We start from the raw sequence: 19742 nt of genomic DNA, 5'->3' as shown, positions 1-19742 counted from the left end.
TATCACATTTATTTCTCATGACTGACAGGTGAGGTTGTAATCACGTTCATCATAATCCCCATGTGACCGATAAGAAAACTGAGACTTAGCCAGGTGCAATGGCTCATGCCCGTAATCCCAGCACTTTGGGAGGCTGAGGCGGGTGGATCACGAGGTCAGGAGATTGAGACCATCCTGGATAACATGGTGAAACCCCATCTCTACTAAAAATACAAAAATTCACCAGGCATGGTGGCGTGCGCCTCTAATTCCAATTATTCAGGAGGCTGAGGCAGGAGAACTGCTTGAACCCGGGAAGCAGAAGTTGCAGGGAGCTGAGATTGTGCCACTGCACTCCAGCCAGGGCGACAAAGCGAGATTCCGTCTCAAAAAAAAAGACAAAAATGAAAACTGAGACTTCACAAAAGCTCAGTTGTCTAGGTCACACCCACAGTAAAATGCAGAACAGAAACATAAGAGCACACCCTGATTCTCAACCGCAAACCCTTGCCACCACCACATTTGCCAGTCACGAAGGGCAGCCAGGGCTATTGGGTTGGGACCCAAAGGGCATTGGTGTGCATCCCTGTGTCTCCACCAGCCGCTGGGTGATCTTGGGCAAGTTACCTAATCTCTCTGGGCCTCTGTTTCCTCAATGATAAAATGAAAATAATATATACCTTGAGAGTTCTGGTCAGGCTTAAAAGAATATATACACAAAGTACCCTGCTAAGTGCCCAGCACATAATATATATACCAATAATTAGCAGCAGCCAAGTGCAGTGGCTCATGCCTGTAATCCCAGCACTTTGGGAAGCCGAGGCAGGAGGATTGCTTGAGTCCAAGAGTTCAAGACCAACCTAGCCAACAGGTGAAATCCTGTCTCTACTAAAAATACAAAAATTAGCTGAGAGCGGAGGCGTGCGCCTATAATCCCAGTTGCTCAGGAGGCTGAGGCAGGAGAATCACTGGAACGCAGGAGGCGGAGGTTGCAGTGAGCCAAAATCATGATACTGTACTCCAGCCTGGATGACAGAGTGAGACTCTGTCTCAAAAAATAATAATAATAATAATTAGTGACTATTTTCATTGTGCATATAGAAGTCCTATAAATACTATGTGGGGGGGCCAGGCATGCTGAGTCACACCTACAATCTCAGCACTTTGGGAGGCCGAGGTGGGAGGATTGCTTGAGCTCAGGAGTTTGAGACCAACCTGGGCGACATAGCAAAACACCTTCTCTACAAAATTAAAAATTAAAAAATTAGCAAGGCATAGTGGCACATGCCTGTAGTCCCAGCTGCCTGACAGCCTGAGGCAGGAGGATATCTTAAACCCCAGAGGTCGAGGCTGCAGTGAGCTATGATGGCACCACTGCACTCCAGCCTGGGAGACAGAGCAAGACCCTGTCTCAAAAAGAAAAACAACAACAACAACAAAAAGAAAACACTATGGGTGCTTGTAACAATGAACAGTGTTCTTATCTTATTCCTCTTTTCCCTCTAACAGACCCGGTCTTGAGTGAGTGTCTTAATTTTCTCACCTGTTAAATGGGGAGAACAATGGTGCCTGCCCCCAGAGAGTTGGTGGGAGGAGTAAAGAAGCTCATGTGCCCGGGCGTGTGGTTCACGTCTGTAATCCCAGCACTTTGGGAGACCAAGGAGGGCGGATCACCTGAGGTCAGGAGTTCAAGGCCAGCCTAACCAACATGGAGAAACCCTGTCTCTACTAAAAGTACAAAATCAGCCGGGAGTGGTGGCTCATGACTGTAATCCCAGTTACTCGGGATGCTGAGGCAGTAGAATCAGTGAACCCAGGAGGCAGAGGTTGCAGTGAGCTGAGATCATACCATTGCACTCTAGCCTGGGCAACAAGAGCAAAACTCCATCTCAAAGAAAAAAAAAATAGAAGTTCATGTGTGTCAAGGGCTTAGAGCTGTGCTCAGCACAAGAAGTGTGAGCTGCGTCTGATGGTCTTTGAGATCCCCCAGGGTCAAAGACAAACCTTTGTGCCTCCCCCCAGACCCCATGAGGGCAGGGACATCCACCCCTCTTAGATCAGCCCTGCAACTCCTCAGCCACCCCAAGTCTTTTTTTTATTATTAATTTTTTTGGGGGTCAGGGTGACAGGGTCTTATTCTGTCACCCAGGCTAGGGTACAGTGTTGCGATCTTGGCTCATCACAGTCTCAACCTCCTGGCCTCAAGTGATCCTCCCGCCCCAGCCTCCCAAATTGCTGAGATTACAGGAGTGAGCCACCACACCCGGCTCCCAAGTCTATTTTTAAAGCAATTTGTCTGTGGGCCCTTTGCAGGGGGCAGCTTCCCGGAGGCCGGTGGCCTGGCCCTGTAATTTAGGAAGACTGTGGGTATTCCTGGAGCCCACAGGCAGCCTGTGGCCCAGAGCTGGGGCACTCAGGCTCCCAGCAGGGTGGGGCCTGGCCTCCAAGATGGCCAATCAGCCACTACCCCCTCTCCCCCGCCACAGCAGGCCCCAAAGTCCAGAGTCCCCTCCAGCCCCACTTCAAATGTTGCCTCCCCTCCCCTCTCCCCTGTCTTACCCAATGCTTCAATGGCTGACAGGCAGTGGGGCCACCGTGAACAGGGCTGACTTAGGGTGGAAGAATGTGGGCATCCATCAGGAAAAGGGGTGAGGCCTGCCAACCCTATTGCCCAGGTGAAACCAGGAGGCCCACTAAGTGGGCAGGAGGTGGGTTCTTCTCTCAGGAAATCTAAGCCTCACCTCTCACTCCTCCCCACCGCCGCCCCCTCCGCCCACCACATACCCCGAGTCACCAGGTCCTGTGGATGCTTCCTTCTAAATCTGTTCCCTCCTCTCCATCACAACTGTCACTGCCTTTGCTCAGGCCTCCCCTTCTCTCTCCTGGCCGATTTCAACACCTCCTGCAGTTCTCCCTGCCTCCATCTTGCCTGCAGCCAGTCCAGTCCCCACAGGAGGGCAGAGTGATTATATATATACACATATATACACACACACACACATATATACACACACACACACACACATATATATATATATATATTTTTTTTTTTTTTTGAGACGGAGTCTCACTCTGTCGCCCAGGCTGGAGTGTAGTGGCATGATCTCAGCTCACTGTAAGCTCCGCCTTCCAGATTCACGCCATTCTCCTGCCTCAGCCTCCCAGGTAGCTGGAACTACAGGCGCCCGCCACCACACCCGGCTAATTTTTTGTATTTTTAGTAGAGACGGAGTTTCACCTTGTTAGCCAGGATGGTCTCGATCTCCTGACCTCATGATCCACCCATCTCGGCCTCCCAAAGTGCTGGGATTACAGGCCTGAGCCACCACGCCCGGCCATATTTTTTTAATTGATTTAATTTTAGAGACAGGGTCTCACTCTGTCACCCAACTGGAGTGCAGTCGTCTGATCATAGTTCATTGCAGCCTTGAACTCTTGGGCTCAAGCGATCCTCCTGCCTCAGCCTCCCAAAGCTGGGATTATGCACCCAGCCATAATCTTTCTTAAAATTTCAAATTTGGGCCAGGTACAATGGCTCACGCCTGTGATCCCAGCACTTCAGGAGGCTGAGGGGGGTGGATCACTTGAGCTCAGGAGTTCGAGACCAGCCTGGGCAACATCAGGAGACCTCATCTCTACAAAGAAATACAAAAATTAGTTAGGCATGGTGGCATGTGCCTGTAGTCCCAGTTACTTAGGAGGCTGAGGAGGGAGAATCAATTGAGCCAGGAAAGTCAAGACTGCAGTGACTCATGATGGCACCACTGCACTCCAGCCTGGGCGAATGAGTGAGATCCTGTCTCAGTAAAAAAAAAAACAAAAACAAAAGCAAACAAACAAAAAAAAACACCTTAAAAAAAATTATAAATTTGAGCACATGCAAAACTCTTCAGTGGCGGCCGGGCGCGGTGGCTCAAGCCTGTAATCCCAGCACTTTGGGAGGCCTAGGCGGGTGGATCACGAGGTCAGGAGATCGAGACCATCCTGGCTAACATGGTGAAACCTCGTCTCTACTAAAAATACAAAAAACTAGCCGGGCGTGGTGGCGGGCGCCTGTAGTCCCAGCTACTCGGAGGCTGAGGCAGGAGAATGGCGTGAACCTGGGAGGCGGAGCTTGCAGTGAGCCGAGATCGCGCCACTGCACTCCAGCCTGGGTGACACAGCGCGAGACTCCGTCTCAAAAAAAAAAAAAAAAAAAAAAAACTCTTCAGTGGCTCCCCATTTGCTTTAGGATAAAGTCACATATCTGAACTAACCCAGCCTCCAAGGCCAAGTCACCCCCACTCGCCTCTCTGACCCCATCTTCCACTCCCCTTTGCATTCCAACTTTGCTAAACTGCTTGTGACTCTTCCTATATCCCCAGCACCTAGCACAGTGCTCAGCAAATGTTTACTAAATAACAATAGCTGTATTTTAACACTGGCTTGTGTTTATTGAACACTTATTCCTTTTTTTTCTTTTTTTTCCCCAAGACAGAGTCTCACTCTGTCTAGGCTGGAGTGCAGTAGCGCAATCTTGGCTCACTGCAACCTCCGCCTCCCAAGCAATTCCCTCTCTTTTTTTTTTTTTTTTTTTTTTTTTTTTTGAGACAGAGTCTCACTCTGTGCCTAGGCTGGAGTACAGTTGCACGATCTCAGCTCACTGCAACCTCTGCCTCCCGGGTTCAAGCGATTCTCCTGCCTCAGCCTCCCCAGTAGCTGGGACTACAGGCACGTGCCACCACAACTGGCTAATTTTTGTATTTTTAGTAGAGACGGGCTTTCACCATGTTGTCCGGGCTGGTCTTGATCTCCTGGACTCAAGCAATCCGCCTGCCTTGGCCTCTCAAAGAACTGGAGTACAGGTGTGGGCCACTGCACCTGGCCACTTAAGTGATTCTCCCACCTCAGCCTCCTGAGTAGCTGGGATTATAGGCACACACCACCACACCCAGCTAATTTTGTGTGTGTGTATTTTTGGTAGAGACGGGATTTCGCCATGGTTCCCAGGCTGGTTACGAATTCCTGGGCTCAAGCGTTCTGCCTGTCTTGACTTTCCAAAGTCCTGGGATTACAGGAGTGAGCCACGGCGCCCAGCCTGAACATTTGCTTCTCACCAGTGTTAAGTATTAACACTCACAGTGTTAAGTGTCTTATGTACATTATACTACTTAAGCCTCAGAATTCTCTATTAGGTTCTTTCCCCATTTTACAGATGAAGAAGCTCAGGCTCAGAGAGGTTAAGCAACTAGCCTAAGGTCACACAGCCAATCAAGAGGAGTGTGAATCTGGTGCCCAAGCTCATTCTGTAAGCTGCTGAATGAAGAGGATGTCCTCCCCTCTTCTGGCCCCAGACAATTCCCCCTCACCTCACAACCACCCTCTTTCCTGCCTGCCCCTGGTATACCCCAACAGCTCTCTTCAGTTCAGCCTAGAGCAGCTCCCAGGGGGCAGGCAGGGGACTGAGACCTCTGCCCTGGAGTCCCCTGAGCCTTTCCCCTTCCCCTAGACGTGGAGCATGGAGCGTGGGCGCTGGGACACAAACTGTGCTCCATCATGGTGAAGCAGGAGCAGAGCCCGGAGCTGCCCGTGGACCCTCTGGCTGCCCCTTCGGCCATGGCTGCCGCGGCCGCCATGGCCACCACCCCGCTGCTGGGCCTCAGCCCCTTGTCCAGGCTGCCCATCCCCCACCAGGTGAGCCTGGGGACGGTTTGTAAGGGCTGAGGGAGGGAGGAGGGCTGGTGGGTCTGCGGGAAGAGTTGCCCAAAGCCCTGTGCCCCAGGGCTCTGTGAACAGGAAGACATGAACCTCAGGGCTGAGGGTGGGAAGCCTCAGCCCAGCCCAGGCCTCCGCCTGCTCCACTGGCTGCCCCTTCACCATCCTACAACGGGCACAAGCCACAGCCCCCTTGGAGTAACAAAGGCTCTCGCCTGTGCAGAAAAAGACAACTTGCAGGGCTCCAGGCAGGGTTGGCATCAGGAGCCCAGTCCAGGGTCTCAGAGGTAGAGACAGCCCAGGCCGATGACTTTTCTTAAAGCTTCAGGATTTTTAAAAAAGAAAGACCAAAATGGAAATTACAAAAAAAAAAAAAAGGTGTGCTATATTCCAATTGTTTACATTTATGAGATTAATATTTTTAACCCACACTCTCAGGCTGAACTCCCACCTCCACGAATGTGTAGATGACAGCATTCAGCTATAAACCCAAGACCCCTCTGGGAATGTGAACCCCAGACCCCTGGCTCCTAGCCAAGGCCCTGCCTGAGTCCCAACTCGGAGCCTCCTCTGTGTTCTGGGCACATTCCGTGTCCTCCTTCTCTGTAAAATGGGCTTATGAACCCCCTAAGGTGCCTCTAGCCCTAGGATTCCACAGGATGAGCAGCATCTTAAAATCCCTAGATGGGAACGTGGCTGGCCCTGCCCCCTGCTGGCCACACGGCTCACTTCCTCAAACTGTAGGTGGCCGAAGCAAGAAAGGTCAGCCCCTGTCTGCCCCACCACAGACCCATGGGATCAAGGGTTGGTGGCAAATATGCAGGATCTTTTGAAACCGTCTCCAAGACTGGTTCTGAGACTCCTCAGGCCTTGCCAAAGGAGTGACAGCAGCAGCAGCCAGAGGCGAGGAGGCTTCAGACAGGGAAACTGAGGCTCAAGGGGTTAAGCAATTTGCCCAAAATCATGCAGTTAGAAGCAACTGACCTGCCTTCCAAATTCGGCCTGCCAGACCCTGAAGCCCACACAGGTGAGGTCATAACCCCTAGTAGAAGGCACAGGAGCTGGCATTGTCAACAGTGAGTTCTCTGCACCACAGTCCCCTCTCACTCGAGGGATCAGCTGGGATGTGGACCAAGGAATCTCCAAGGTCCCTGCCAACTTGAACTTTCTGGGATTCTTACTCATCAGCCCACATTCTGGATTCTGCGTCCCACCCACAATATCACGATCTTCTCTCTGGGGCTGCAGCCCAGGGCCTGAAATCCAGCCCCCAACACCATGCCTTCCTCAGAGAGAGCACCACTTACATGCATGTCGGTAGTCGCGTGTACAAAGCCATGCATGTTCTTGAAGTCCTTTCTGGAACCACAAGTCAGAATAGAAATAAAGAGAAATGCATGTTTGTTAAAAATGTCCATCTGATTCTATCAGGCCCTTGCTTCAAATCCATTAGGAGCTCTCATTGCCTCCAACTTCTTTGTCTGGATTCTACTTCTGTTTATACCCCGGGACTCATTTCAGACTTTGACTTCTCAGGGAGCGTTCTTGGAGCCCCCAGCCAATTAATGCCTCCTTCTTTTGTACTATGGCTACCAGCCATTGAACAGCTACACTATTCCAGACAGTACCTCTTGTTCTTGTCCTCATGGCAACCCACATACCAAAGCCTGTGTGGCCTTCACAGTTGGTGTGGAAGGTGGCCCCACCCTCAGAGGCTCACCTTCTCTGAGCTTAAGGTCTGAGCTACATTACTTGGCCACCAGTCCTTTCTCTTAGGTGTAACTTGGCTTCCCTAGGCTCAAGAACTTGCCTCTGTTCCCTTGCAGCTGTGCCCAGAACTCCAAGCCCAGCCACTTCCCCAACTGTGCAGGGCAGGCCACCAGACTTAAGGAGGATGTGGGTAGATGGCATGGTGGGGACAGACCCAGGGGCAGCTAATGGAGCTGGGCTTGTCTGTTCCTCAGGCCCCAGGAGAGATGACTCAGCTGCCAGTGATCAAAGCGGAGCCTCCGGAGGTGAACCAGTTCCTCAAAGTGACACCCGGTAGGTGTCCAGGGGAAGGGCTCTTCCCCTCCAGTCCTGGGCAGATAGCATCCCTACTTCCTTGGTTCAGCCCACCCCTGTCTCTTAACAACCCCGCCTCCAGAATATCCTCTCCACCCTGCCCTACCCACTCTCCCTCCATCCATGCCCGCTCTTCGTCCAGTCCTCTTCTTTTTTTTTTTTTTTTTTTTTTTTTTGAGATGGAGTCTCACTCTGTCACCCAGGCTGGAGTGCAGTGGCACGATCTCAGCTCACTGCAACCTCCCCATCCCAGGTTCAAACAATTCTCCTGTCTCAGCCTCCTGAGTACTTGGGATTACAGGTGCCCACCACCACACCTGGGTAATTTTTGTATTTTTTAGTAGAGACAGGGTTTCGCCATATTGGTCAGGCTGGTCTCGAACTCCTGACCTCAGGCGATCCACCTGCCTCAGCCTCCCGGAGTGCTGGGATTACAGGTGTGAGCCACTGCACCTGGCCTTCATCCAGTCCTCTTCTTGCCCAATCTACTGCTGCCATCGCTCCTGCTTGCCCAGCCTGACCCTATGAGAGAAAGGCCCCACTCACCTTGCTGAGCTGGAGCTTAGTGACCTTCTGGAGTTGCTGAGGTTAAGACCCTGAACCCTGTGAAGTCAGAGGTCGGGGAGGACCTCCCAATAATTCAGCTCCTATGATGTCTACACCAAAGGCGAGCCGTAAAGGAGCTGGGCCTCTGTGGTGTCAGATGAGGCAGCACCCAGGAATTGGCTACCTGGATGTCAACTGTCTTTCTGACACTGCAGAGGGGCTTCTGATGTCACAGCTGAGGCCAAGGGCCTGGCAGTCCGTGTCCCACAATGTCAGGGCTGGTGCAAGCCCATGCTCAGCTGACCTCATGATGTCCAAGTGGAGCTGGTGTGCAACGTTGCTAACCCGGTTTTCCCTGCTCTTCCCAGAGGACCTGGTGCAGATGCCTCCGACGCCTCCCAGCAGCCACGGCAGTGACAGCGACGGCTCCCAGAGTCCCCGCTCTCTGCCCCCCTCCAGCCCTGTCAGGCCCATGGCACGCTCCTCCACGGCCATCTCCACCTCCCCACTCCTGACTGCCCCTCACGTAAGGAGCTGGGGATGGGCTGATCCCGGAAGTGAGGAATTGAATATATCCACCTGAGCACACGGCCCGTGGGGAGGGTTTGGGGAGCCCTGAGACTGATCCCCACCCTCATCAGAATTCAGAGGGATGCCTGCCTGGCAGATGGGAGCTTGAATCCTTTTTTTTTTTTTTTTTTGAGTCTCGCTCTGTCGCCCAGGCTGGAGTGCAGTGACTCAATCTTGGCTCACTGCAACATCTGCCTCCCAGGTTCAAGCAATTCTCCTGTCTCAGCCTCCCAAGTAGCTGGTATTACAGGCACTTGCTACCGCGTCTGGCTAATTTTTTTTTTTTTTTTTTTTAGATGGAGTCTCACTCTCTCAACAGGCTGGAGTGCAACCTCCACCTCCTGGGTTCAAGTGATTCTCCTGCCTCAGCCTCCTGAGTAGCTGGTACTACAGGTGCACACCACCATGCCCAGCTAATTTTTGTACTTTTAGTTTCACCACGTTGGCCAAGCTGGTCTCGATCTCTTGACCTCGTGATCTGCCCGCCTCAGCCTCCCAAAGTGCTGAGATTACAGGCATGAGCCACTGCACCCGGCCAGGAATTCAAATCTTTTCGCCCTGCCTCATAGTGAAAGGAGACTGTTGCAGAGCCAGGACTAGAACTTGACATTCCTGACCTCCAGGGGATGACCCAGGCTGCCTCCAAGGAGTGCTGTGTGAGGGGCAGTGCCCAGATGGTCCACAATCCCCAGGAAACATGGAGCTAGGCCCTGAGCCCTGGGATGGGTGTGGAGTCTCCCAAGCCAAGATTGTAGGGAGGGGTGTGATGGAGATGCTGTTTGGGGCATCCTGGACAAGTAAGCTTTGAGGGTGTGGTCTCAGGGATGGGATGCAGGAAGCCCTCCCGAACAATGCACTAAGAGCCTAACACCTGAGCTCTCAGCACCGCCTGGCAGCTGACACGTGTTACTCAATTTCACCCAGATCCACCCCCTTTTCAGATGAGGAAACTGAGGCGCAGAGTGTTGTGTGCCTTGCCCAGGTCATATAGATAGCACATGGCAGAGCTTGAATTTGAACCCAGGGCTGCCTAGCTCCTAACTACCACGTCATACTTCCTACAGAAATTACAGGGGACATCAGGGCCACTGCTCCTGACAGAGGAGGAGAAGCGGACCCTGATTGCTGAGGGCTACCCCATCCCCACAAAACTCCCCCTCACCAAAGCCGAGGAGAAAGCCTTAAAGAGAGTCCGGAGGAAAATCAAGAACAAGGTAAAGCCTGCCACCCTGGGGCTTCAGAGGGCTTCCTTGGTGGATGGGCTCCCCTGGCATACCAGCTCTGAAACTGGGGGGCCCAGGAAGTGAATATGTGACAGTGCTAACCCTTGTTTTCGGGCCTCCCCCTCTAGATCTCAGCCCAGGAGAGCCGTCGTAAGAAGAAGGAGTATGTGGAGTGTCTAGAAAAGAAGTAAGCGGCTTGGGAGGGGTGGGGAATCCATGCGCCACTCCTTCCCCTGACCTGCCCTCCCCAGGCCCTCCGTCATGGGGCAGCAGAGGCTGGGGGCACAGGGAGTGTGATGGTGGTCGGCAGGGCCGAGGGGGCTGCCCCTAAGCCTGTGCCTGCTTGGCCTCTACAGGGTGGAAACATTTACATCTGAGAACAATGAACTGTGGAAGAAGGTAGAGACCCTGGAGAATGCCAACAGGTGGGTGGTGCCTCCTGCATCCAACCTGGCCCCCTGCCCCTCTGCAACCCGTGCCTGGCTTTGCATAGCTCTGGGAGACAGGGGAGAGGAGAGAGAACTAAGTTTAGGATAACAGGGACCCCAGAAACACACCCTGTAGCCTTGGGCGACTTACATCCTGCCACTCCCTGTGTTCCCATTTTTCCTCACCTACTACACACCTGGCAGGGCGGGGGAGTTGCTTAAGTGAGCAGGTGTTTTCAAACTGTGATCCTCAGACCAACAACCCCTGGGAATTATTAGACGTGCTTATTCTCTGGCCCCATGCCAGGTCTACTGAATCAGAAGCTCCAGGGGTAGGGCCCAGCACCCTGCGTTTTAATAAGCCCTCCAGGTAATTAGGTTGCACCCTTAAGTTTGAGAACCACTGGTGTAAATCCTTGTTACTCAAAGCCAGTTGCCCCGGACAGGCAACATCAGCATCGCCTGGGAGCTTGTTAGAAATGCAGGGTGGGCACAGTGGCTCACACCTGTAATCCCAGCACTTTGGGAGGCCGAGACGGGCGGATCACGAGGTCAGGAGATCGAGACCATCCTGGCTAACATGGTGAAACCTGTCTCTGCTAAAAAAAAATACAAAAAACTAGCCGGGCGTGGTGGCGGACGCCTGTAGTCCCAGCTACTCGGGAGGCTGAGGCAGGAGAATGGCGTAAACCTCAGGAGGCAGAGCTTGCAGTGAGCTGAGATCTGGCCACTGCACTCCAGCCTGGGCAACAGAGCGAGACTCCATCTCAAAAAAAAAAAAAAAAAAAAATGCAGAATATCAGAACTCTCTCCAGACTTACTAAGCTAAAAACTGCACATTCACAAGGTCTTGGGTGATTCACATGCACTATGAAGTTTGAGAAACAGGAGTGTAGAGACAGCAGCGCAGTGCCTGGCAGGTAGCAGCCACGTAAAGTCACAGCTCTGGGTTCTTATACTGCTCTGCCATTTTTGTGACTCTGGAGAAATCATTAAATATCTCTGGGCCCCTGTTTCTTCGTCTAAATGGGGATGATAGAAACATTATCTCATAGGGTCGGGCACAGTGGCTCACGCCTGTAATCCCAGCACTTTGGGAGGCCAAGGCGGGCAGATCACTTGAGGCCAGGAGTTCAAGACCAGCCTGGCCAACATGGTGAAACCCCATCTCTACTAAAAGTACAAAAATTAGCCAGGTGTGGTGGTGCATGGCTGTAATCCCAGCTACTCAGGAGGTTGAGGGAGGAGAATCGCTGGAACCCAGGAGGCAGAGGTTACAGTGAGCTGAGATGACACCACTGCACTCCAGCCTGGGTGTCAGAGTGAGACTTCATCTTAAAAAAAAAAAAAAAAGAAAAGAAACATTATTTCATAGGATTGATGTGAGGGTATTAATGAGATCCTGCGAATAAAGGACCCAGCCTGATGCTTGGCATTTAGGAATGTGCAATTCATGTTAGCTTTTATTCTTCTTTCATTATTTTTATTTATTTATTTTCTTGAGACAGGGTATCACTCTGTTGCCCACGCTGGGGTGTAATGGGATGATCATAGCTCACTGCAGCCTCAAACTCTTGATTCTTCCCATCCCCTCAGCCTCCTAAGTAGCTAGGGCCACAGGCACACACTACCACCCCTGGCTAATTTTAAGTATTTTGTAGAGACGGGGTCTTGCTATGTTGCCCAGGCTGGTCTCCAGCTCCTGGGCTCAAGCATACCTCCTGCTTTGGCTCCCAAAGTGCTGGGATTATAGGCGTGATCCACCACACCTGGTCTTCTTCTATTATTTTTATTTTTAAATGTTTATTTATTTCTTTTTTTTTTTTTTTTTTTTTTTTGAGACAGAGGCTTGCTCTGTTGCCCAGGTTGGAGTGCAGTGGCACAATCTCGGCTCACTGCAACCTCCACCTCTTGGGTTCAGGCAATTCTCGTGCCTCAGCCTCCCAAATAGCTGGGATTACAGACATGTACCACCACGCCCGGCTAATTTTTGTATTTTTAGTAGAGACAGGGTTTCGCTATGTTGACCAGGCTGGTCTTGAACTCTTGACCTCATGTAATCCTCCTGCCTCGGCCTCCCAAAGTGCTGAAATTACAGGCGTGAGCCACCACACCCCGCCATTATTTTCATTCCAAATTCCTGATAGTACCCAGCCATGAGCCTGTGGTAGGTCTTTAATAATTATTTGCTGGGATTAATTACAATAACCTAGACAACAGCCTTGGTATGTAGCAGGTGCTCAACACAAGACTTTTTCCTTCTTTCCTTCCTTCTCCCTCAGCTTCTCCAGCGGGATCCAGCCACTCCTCTGTTCCCTGATTGGCCTGGAGAATCCCACCTGACCCCCCACCCCACCCCTCTGTCTCTGGCTGGGGTTCCTTTCTGGCCCAAAGTAGGTCCAGGCCCTTGGAGCTATTTCGCCACCTGCTGTACATTGTGGGAACTACAACCCCTATGTGCCCGGTTGGGTGGAGAGAGAGAAAGCATTTTCCCACCAAGCCTGTGCCGAACGCATTCTGTGTGCACCCAGAAGATTCCACACTGAGTGGGACCTAGTCCTCACCCTCAGGGAGGCCACAGTTAGTAAAGGAGACTGACGTGGAAATCTATAAGTAAACGAAGTACCTTGATAATAAAACAAAAACTCAGCAATAAAACAAAAATGGCTGGGCACGGTGGCCCATACCTGTAATCCCAACACTTTGGGAGGCCGAAGCGGATGGATCACTGAGGTCAGGAGTTCCAGACCAGCCTGGCGAAACCCTGTCTCTACGAAAAATACAAAAATTAGCTGGGCGTGGTGGCGCACGCCTGTAGTCCCAGCTAGTCAGAAGGCTAAGCCAGGAGAATCACTTGAACCCGGGAGGCAGAGGTTGCAGTGAGTCACAATCGCACCACTGCACTCCAGCCTGGGCGACAGAGCGAGACTCTGTCTCAAAACAAAACAAAACAAAAAACCTAACAAAAACAATAGCTACCATTTACTAGACACTCACTACATACCACGCACTGTGCCAAACAGCTCTTTCTTATCAGCTCAGGATGCTGGGGGTGCCAGGGAGGGAAAGTCAATGAACCTGTGGCAGGTGTCTGTTAAGCAAAAGAAGGCTGGCCTCCGCGCAGCTGGGGGCAGACCTTCCCTCCTCCAACCCTCTTGGCCAGGAGCATCACAGGGCAGGCCTGAGCTTCCACAGGGTGACCCAGCCAGTCACCATGAGGCAGGCCCCAGGTGCCAGGCCACCCTGCAGAGGAGCCACTAAGGAGGTGACCTTCCCTATCTTGGCTGAAACGGGCACCTGGCGTGGAGGCCATGTCTGGAGCCAGACCCCTAGGAGAGCTCCAGGAGGCAGAGATGCCTGCGGGGTCAAAGCCTGCCAGCTGACTGCTGTGCCCTCCTCAGGACCCTGCTCCAGCAGCTGCAGAAACTCCAGACTCTGGTCACCAACAAGATCTCCAGACCTTACAAGATGGCCGCCACCCAGACTGGGACCTGCCTCATGGTAGGTGTGGCTCCCTCCACCACAGGCCCACAGGAGGAGAGTTCTTTCCAAGGCTGGCATTTTCCAGGGTTGGGCAGAGCTTTGAGGATCGGTAACATCGTGGGCAGTATCACCAGGGTACACCATCCTGGCGCCTGGTGGGCCGGTTCTAGCTGACCCCAGCCTCCTTCTCCGAGCCCGTGGTGCCTTCTGCCTCACACCGGTCCCCGACTGGTTAACACAGTGTAGACGTGTAGGTGACTCCCGTGGCCCCAGCTAGGGGACAACTGGGCAGGTTCCTTGAGGAGGTGGCTTCCACAGGCTTTGTGCAGGGAAGGGCTTGGGGAGACTCAGGGAAGTACGGACATGGTTCTTTCTGGAACGGATGGCAGTGAAAAGGCTGAGGAAACCCCTGGAAACCCGGAAGGCTCCAAGGGTGTGCTTCAGACCTCTTCCAGTCGCTCTTCCATCTTCTTCTGGAAATGGCCAGCCTCTTGCTGCCTAGCTCAGCAGGCCCCGGCCCTCTAAGACCCTCGAGCTGTCAGACGGCAGAGCCAGGCTATGGGCCGGGGTAGTGTGGGCTCCCTGGCTCTCAGCACCTCCCGCTAGCCAGACTCCCCAGAAACCGGCTGAGAACGTGACGTGCTGATGTGTCCCCCTCCTTCGTCCCGGCCCCAAGCCCCGCCTGCACCTATTCCTTCCTTTCCTGATTCGTCTACCCCATAGGGTGACTCCACATTGGCCACTTCCCTCTTACTTCTAGCACTGCCTGTGGAGACCCCCCTACAATGGGCTGGGATGGCCTGAGCGGCCCCTGCCTTCCCCAGAGAGGATGGGAGACCCCACGTGTGGGAGAAAGTGGTCAGCTGGAGGAGCTGCTTCTTTGGGAAAACACTGAGACTTTTGTGCCTGTTGGTTTGGGAGAGGAGGAGTGGGGTGGTCAGGGCCGCAGCCCCTCCTTGCCCCAGCTCTGATGCCACTGTCTCTTTGCTACCAGGTGGCAGCCTTGTGCTTTGTTCTGGTGCTGGGCTCCCTCGTGCCCTGCCTTCCCGAGTTCTCCTCCGGCTCCCAGACTGTGAAGGAAGACCCCATGGCCGCAGACAGCATCTACACGGCCAGCCAGAGTGAGTGCCCACCTGTCATGCCAGCTCCTTGGTCTGGGGCTGCCCTGCCCCAGCCCCAGTGTCCAGGCAGAAGCCAGACATAAGAGAGAAGCCAAGTGTGGGGTCGGCATTATCTCATTCTGCCTCATTTTCCAGATGGGGAAACTGAGGCCCAAAGAGAGTCCATGCTTTGCTCAGTGTTTGTGGTAGAATTGGGACTAAAATACAGAGCTCCCAATGCCCAGCCTAACTCCCAGAGAGCTTCAGGAGTGGCTTGCAGGAGGTGGGTTTAGGGGATAACAGGAATGTTCCAGCCCTGTGCCCCATGCATTATGGTGCTAGTGCTTATGCGGCGTCTGCTAGGCACCATCAGTACCTCATGATAGGGACAGCAAGTGAGTTTCAGTTCAAAGGTCATTTCCAATAAGGTGGTGGTAGCTGCCTGAAACACTGTGTTAAGAAGGACCCTGGGCTGGGCACGGTGGCTCACGCCTGTAATCCCAGCACTTTGGGAGGCCGAGGCAGGTGGATCACCTGAGATCAGGAGTTCGAGGCCAACCTGGCCAACATGGTGAAACCCCGTCTCTGCTAAAAATACAAAAATTGTCTGTGCATGGTGGCATGTGCCTGTAGCCTCGGCTACTTGAGAAGGGTGAGACAGGAGAATCGCTTGAACCTGGGAGGCAGAAGTTGCAGTGAACCAAGATCACGCCACTGCACTCTAGCCTGGGTGACAGAGTGAGACTCATCTCAAAAAAAAGAAGGACTCTGAGGCACCATTCAGAATTGACAGGAAGGAGTGTCATGGTCCATTGATAATGTCTACCGTGGACAGAGGAAGGGTAGTGGTGGTGTGGGTTCAGATATCTACCGTTTCCAAGGGGGATAGTAAAGTACAGTGGTTAGGAGCATGTGGATGTTAAGTCCGTTGTAACTGGCACTGCCACTTGCTGTGTAACCTGAGGCATGTGTCTTAATTCATTTCTTCTTCTAGAAATGAAGAAATTGTCCTAAGCTTTCATTTCTCCATCTAGAAAATGGGAGTGGCAATTTTGCGCTTACTGAGCCATGGCTGTGAGACAGGGCATGAAACAGCAGTGTCTGTGCTTATGAAATGAGCACATTCAGTCTCTTTGAGCTCACGGAGGAGAGAATAGCTACATCACAGTAGCTGGCAAAAGGAGAACCAGGGGAGGGCCCAGCAAAGAAGAGTGTGGATTTCAGAGGGAGAGAATCCTTCAGGTGGACCCCCAGAGGAACTTCCTGACTGTCCCTCATCACTTACCAGTCAGTCACTTACCAATTACCACGTGTCTGACAGGACAGGAGGAGGAAGAGGAAACAGATGGGAGGTCAGAGGAGGGAAGATTAAGGAGTGAGTTTCAAGAAGGAGGGATATAGCAGGGAGGATGGGCTAGACATTGAGGGCCTTGAGGGGAGGAAGCTGGTGTGGGGAGGGTTAGGGAAAGAGGAAGTAGAGACAGGGAGAGTGAAAGTTCCTCCCCGGACACGTGCAGGCTGAGGAGGAGAGAACAGGGTGGTCACTAAAGGTGGGTGGGCAGCAGCAATGCAAGGTCTGGAGAGCCATGTGTCTGCTTTTCCAAGGCCACAAAAGCCACTGGAGGGAAAGGAGTGGAAAGAGAGCTGGGGTTGATGGACAAAGCCACAGTGAGAGGAGGAAATGAATGAACCCCTTGGAGAGAAGGCAGTGTGGGTTTTAGGCCCAGGACCTGGGCTGGGTGGAGAGGAGGAGGACACATCCCAGCAGGCAGATGGCTTTGGAGCAGGCTGGTTTGCAGAGCTGGTGCATTGCACAGTTCCAGGGACTGCTATTCACACATACTATGAGGTCATGGCTGCAGAGCCGGAGGGGCGGCAGATCCCAGGGCCAGGCAGACCTGGGTTCGCATCCTTCTTTCAGGGAGGACAATTTCCCTGAGTGCCTAGAACTTCAGTTGCCTCCTCTGGAAAGTGGGGCTAAAGAAACTTCATTCCTGGCCGGGCGCGGTGGCTCATGCCTGTAATCCCAGCACTTTGGGAGGCCGAGGCGCGCGGATCACGAGGTCAGGAGATCAAGACCATCCTGGCTAACACTGTGAAACCCCATCTCTACTAAAAATACAAAAAAATTAGCCGGGCATGGTGGCGGGCGCCTGTAGTCCCAGCTACTCGCGAGGCTGAGGCAGGAGAATGGCATGAACCCAGGGGGCGGAGCTTGTAGTGAGCGGAGATCACGCCACTGCACTCCAGCCTGGGCAACAAAGCGAGACTGTCTCAAAAAAAAAAAAAAAAGAAAAGGAAAGAAACCTCATTCCCTAGAGTTTCTCTCAGATTTTAACCACTCTACTTAGGTCTATGGGCCTTAGATAATGCCTAGCAAATGGTGGGCGTCCAACAGATGTTTGTTTTCCTTCTCTGAAGGGCAAACTAGGATCTAGAATAGGGAAGAGACTTATTCAAGGTCTCACAGAAAGTAAGTGGTGGACTGGCCAGATGCGGTAGCTCATTCCAATAATCCCAGCACTTTGGGAGGCCAAGGTGGGAGGATCACTTGAGGCCAGGAGTTCAAGACCAGCCTGGCCAACATGGTGAAACCCCGTCTCTACTAAAAATACAAAAAGTAGCCAGATGTGGTGGCACACACCTGTAGTCCCAGCTACTCGGGAGGCTGAGGCAGGAGAGTCGCTTGAGCTTGGGAGGCAGAGGTTGCAGGGAGTCGAGATCCTGCCACTGCATTCCAGCCTGGGCGACAGAGCAAGACTCTGTCTCAAAAAAAAAAAAAAAAAAAAAAAAAGGTAGAGCAAGTAAGTGGTGGAGGTTAGAACACAGCTCCCAGATGCCCAAACTCAGTACCCTCTGCTTAGGAAGAACTGACTTTTCTGAGTATTTCCGGAACACAGTTTCAATCACTTCCCCTCTATTACCTCATTTAAACCTCTCATTTACATGAGGTTGGTCCTAGTATCCCTATTTTACAGATGAGCACACAGAGGCTCAGAAAGGTTAAAGCAAAGCGTGTGATTTACCTGAGGTCACACATCCAGAAAGTGTCAGAGCTGGGACTCAGATCCAGGGCCTGTGTCCTTAACCACTAGGCCATAAACGTGGCCAGGATGTGGAGGGAGTCTTGGGCACGCCGCTCATCCTACACTCCCTCTCCAGTGCCCTCTCGAAGCCTCCTATTCTACGATGACGGGGCAGGCTCATGGGAAGATGGCCGCAGCGCCCTGCTGCCCATGGAGCCCCCAGATGGCTGGGAAATCAACCCCGGGGGGCCGGCAGAGCAGCGGCCCCAGGACCATCTGCAGCATGACCACCTGGACAACAGCCACGAGACCACCAAGTACCTGAGTGAGGCCTGGCCTAAAGACGGTGGAAACGGCACCAGCCCCGACTTCTCCCACTCCAAGGAGTGGTTCCACGACAGGTGGGTGGGGGACCCCTTTCCCTCCTGAGGCAGGGTCCACCTGCCTCCTGCCCACCCTTGGCCCCCACATTGGCCACACCCTCCCAAGGCCCCATCCCTGCTGGGTCTAGATCCAGCTTGCAGAGGGTAAAAGGCTTCCTGCTGGACAGAGTCATCCCTGGTCTCTCTTCTCTCTCCAGGGATCTGGGTCCCAACACCACCATCAAACTCTCTTAGGCCATGCCAAGACCCAGGACACAGGACGCACCCCCGGCACGCAGAAGAGGAGTTCTTGCTCACTAACCATATCCGCCTCGTGCCCCTGCCTCCTGGAGCTTCCCGTTCCAGGAGAAAAGGCTCTACTTCCCAGCCTTTCCTTGCCCCTGACATCTGGACTCTTCCCTTGGGCCAACCACTCTGTTCTCATTCTCCTTCCCACCGCCATCCATCCGTCCTTCTTAGACAAACCACTCACTGGGTACCCCGCCTCCTCTCTCATATGCCCAACACGACCACTGCCTCCCTGTCCCCACACCTGCACCCAAACAGACACATCAACTCATCCCACTCACTAACACCCCTCACCCCACCCCCACTGTACAGAGACCAAGAACAGAAATTGTTTGTAAATAATGAACCTTATTTTTTATTATTGCCAATCCCCTAAGATATTGTATTTTACAAATCTCCTTCTTCCCTTCATCCCTCCCTTGTTTTATATTTTATGAAGTTAGTGCGGGCTTTGCTGCTCCCTGGCCCAGGAAAGAGGGGCACCCCGACCCTCACCTGGCACCCCCCCCGCTGCTGCCCAAGCTGCTGGGCCTTTTTAATTGCCAAACTGCTCTCTTCATCAGCTCAGCACATGCTTTAAGAAAGCAAAACAAAAAAAAAAAAAAAAAAAGATGCAGCATCAACTCCTGACTTTGTGCCTTTCTTCAATGGAGGGGAGGGAAAGTAGAACCGAAGGGTAGGGGAGTAAGAAAGGTAAGTTGGGCCGGGCGCAGTGGCTCAAGCCTGTAATCCCAGCACTTTGGGAGGCCAAGACGGGTGGATCACGAGGTCAGGAGATCGAGACCATCCTGGGTAACACAGTGAAATCCCGTCTCTACTAAAAAAAAATACAAAAAACTAGCCAGGCGAGGTGGCGGGCGCCTGTAGTCCCAGCTACTCGGGAGGCTGAGGCAGGAGAATGGTGTGAACCTGGGAGGCGGAGCTTGCAGTGAGCTGAGATCCGGCCACTGCACTCCAG

At 52.8% G+C, this 19742-nt stretch overlaps 1 protein-coding gene across 1 annotated transcript in view; it reads left to right on the top strand.

Annotated features, from left to right (window-relative positions):
- The window catches only part of CREB3L1 (cAMP responsive element binding protein 3 like 1), a 44947-nt gene extending 25540 nt beyond the window's left edge, over window positions 1–19407 (top strand). The window contains exons 3-12 of the mRNA XM_025358022.1: window positions 5468–5652; window positions 7638–7716; window positions 8652–8809; window positions 9918–10067; window positions 10205–10263; window positions 10433–10501; window positions 13906–14005; window positions 14982–15108; window positions 18250–18514; window positions 18694–19407. Coding sequence (XP_025213807.1) covers window positions 5468–5652; window positions 7638–7716; window positions 8652–8809; window positions 9918–10067; window positions 10205–10263; window positions 10433–10501; window positions 13906–14005; window positions 14982–15108; window positions 18250–18514; window positions 18694–18730 — 1229 coding nt within the window. The 3' untranslated portion in view covers window positions 18731–19407. The remainder of the gene's footprint in view (window positions 1–5467; window positions 5653–7637; window positions 7717–8651; window positions 8810–9917; window positions 10068–10204; window positions 10264–10432; window positions 10502–13905; window positions 14006–14981; window positions 15109–18249; window positions 18515–18693) is intronic.
- The last annotated feature ends 335 nt before the right edge of the window (window positions 19408–19742 follow it).

The sequence above is a fragment of the Theropithecus gelada genome, chromosome 14 (genome assembly GCF_003255815.1).
Source record: "Theropithecus gelada isolate Dixy chromosome 14, Tgel_1.0, whole genome shotgun sequence".
Lineage (NCBI taxonomy): Eukaryota > Metazoa > Chordata > Mammalia > Primates > Cercopithecidae > Theropithecus > Theropithecus gelada.
The sequence above is the reverse complement of the archived record's forward strand: the minus strand, read 5'-3'. Positions and strand labels throughout refer to the sequence as shown.